This window comes from Gekko japonicus, unplaced genomic scaffold (assembly GCF_001447785.1).
Source record: "Gekko japonicus isolate JY-2015 unplaced genomic scaffold, Gekko_japonicus_V1.1 scaffold3255, whole genome shotgun sequence".
In the NCBI taxonomy this organism is placed as follows: Eukaryota; Metazoa; Chordata; class Lepidosauria; order Squamata; family Gekkonidae; genus Gekko; species Gekko japonicus.
In genome coordinates this window covers 66,667-69,036 of record NW_015167635.1, presented here as the reverse complement: position 1 = coordinate 69,036, position 2,370 = coordinate 66,667, and the positions used below count along the sequence as shown (strand labels likewise).

Sequence of the window (2,370 nt, the reverse complement as noted above, 5' to 3'; positions counted from 1 at the left end):
CTCATTAGCATAACTTATTTGCATATGCCACACCCCCTGACATCACTGGAAGTGTGTCAGAAGGCAACGCCCACCGCTCAGGCTCCACTGGACTGTTTTGGATTGCTGGCTATGGGGGGGAACGTGCAGATCTGCCCTCACAGAGGAGGGAGAGCTTGTACCTGAATAAAACTTGGTCTTAAAGGTGCCACTGGACTGTTTTGGATTGCTGGCTATGGGGGGGAACGTGCAGAACTGCCCTCACAGAGGAGGGAGAGCTTGTACCTGAAGGCGGGCTGGGGGGGCTCTGTAACCTGGCTTCTTCTTGCTCCTCATGGCCCAACTAAGGGCTGCTGGGAGCAGGGGGTGGGGCTTGTTGCATGTGCCTGCCCCCTGGGCTCCTTACTGCCAGAGCGCCGCTCCTGTGCGCTCCTGCAGGAAATGACCCCTGCCTACGATCCAGGGCAACAGCTTAAGTCAGCCTGCCGCCCTTCTTACAGCTAACTCACTATTGCGCCCATTTTACAGATGGGGAAAGTTGAGGCAGGAAACCTGTCTCTGAGTGCCAGGGGAGACAGCCTGTAGTTGCCTCCCTCAAGATGTTAAGCCAGGTCCCCCATGCCTTCTTTTCTAAACCCCCATATGAAAGATCACACACGTGGCATTTATAACAATAACCACACTTTTCATAGGAAAACACGGATTTGTATCTCACATTAAACTGCAATAATGAAGATATATTCCCAGGGAGAGGGGACATCTACATTCCAGCCTCGGCGGGGTAGAAGCGGGGTTGGCCACTCTGAGTTGGGAAATTCCTGAGGATTTGGGGGCAGTGCTTGTGGGAGGGGAAATCTGGGATTTCACCTAGAATCTATGGTATACCATAGAGTTTGCCCTTCGAAGCTGATCTCTGTTGTCTGGAGGTCAGTCGTAATCAACGCTCCCTCTACGCTGTGGAATCTTGTGAGCAAAAATTCTACTTTGTATGCGGCTGGCGTTAAAGTGGCGAGCGAGCGATTGGGTTACTGCATAGATGAGTTTGCTCTGGAGCCCTCCTTCCCGAGCTGAGACAAAAAGGTGTGAGCCGGAGGCTAAAAAAAACTGTGAGGTAGCTCACACTAACTCAGCTTAGAGGGAAGTCTGGTTGTAATTCCAGGAGATCTCCAGGCCCCACCTGGAGGTGGCAACCCTACGATAAGTACTGTCAGCCTCAACCAAGGCTTACCTTGACGGTGAGCACAACGGGGGGGTTAAAAGCTGCCAAGGGTAAGTAAGCCGGGCCAAGAGATCCTGCATTTTAAAATCCAGTTTATTGGGCCACGGCTATCGGGATGGGCCAGCTGCCCTTCTTGTGTCCTCCAGGGGCCCTCCCCCCACACCCCAGGACCCCCGCCTCTCTTACCAGCTCCAGGGTTGGCTCTGGATCACTCTGGTTCAAGGCAAAGATTCCCTCTTCGGCGCTCAGGATCAGATGCGGCTCTACGGAGCGTGGGGCGGGGACAGGAAGGAGGAAAACGGCACACTCGGTTGAGGAGAGTCGATCCGCACTCGTACTGAGACACCCCCCACCCCCGTATCCTAGACTCAAATACCTACTTTGGTCTTCCCAGTGCAAAGATTCGGAAGGATCCAAATCTGGAACCCAGATCACACTGTGCAGGGCCTGGGCCACCCAGGACAGGGAGGAGGAGGAGAGGAGAAGGGAAGGAGAAGAGGAGGAGGTGTATCTCACATTAAACTGCAATAATGAAGGTATATTCCAAGGGAGAGGGGACATCTACATTCCAGCCTAGGCGGGGTAGAAGCGGGGTTGCCCACTCTGAGTTGGGAAATTCCTGAGGATTTGGGGGCAGTGCTTGTGGGAGGGGAAATCTGGGATTTCACCTAGAATCTATGGTATACCATAGAGTTTGCCCTTCGAAGCTGATCTCTGTTGTCTGGAGGTCAGTCGTAATCAACGCTCCCTCTACGCTGTGGAATCTTGTGAGCAAAAATTCTACTTTGTATGCGGCTGGCGTTAAAGTGGCGAGCGAGCGATTGGGTTACTGCATAGATGAGTTTGCTCTGGAGCCCTCCTTCCCGAGCTGAGACAAAAAGGTGTGAGCCGGAGGCTAAAAAAAACTGTGAGGTAGCTCACACTAACTCAGCTTAGAGGGAAGTCTGGTTGTAATTCCAGGAGATCTCCAGGCCCCACCTGGAGGTGGCAACCCTACGATAAGTACTGTCAGCCTCAACCAAGGCTTACCTTGACAATGAGCACAACGGGGGGGTTAAAAGCTGCCAAGGGTAAGTAAGCCGGGCCAAGAGATCCTGCATTTTAAAATCCAGTTTATTGGGCCACGGCTATCGGGATGGGCCAGCTGCCCTTCTTGTGTCCTCCAGGGGCCC

At 53.2% G+C, this 2,370-nt stretch overlaps 1 protein-coding gene across 1 annotated transcript in view; it reads right to left on the bottom strand.

The window, feature by feature from the left end:
- MAP4K1 (mitogen-activated protein kinase kinase kinase kinase 1) overlaps positions 1-2,370 on the bottom strand; it is a 59,229-nt gene that overhangs the window by 14,481 nt on the left and 42,378 nt on the right. Inside the window, exon 21 of the mRNA XM_015414063.1 lies at positions 1,385-1,461. Coding sequence (XP_015269549.1) covers positions 1,385-1,461 — 77 coding nt within the window. The remainder of the gene's footprint in view (positions 1-1,384; positions 1,462-2,370) is intronic.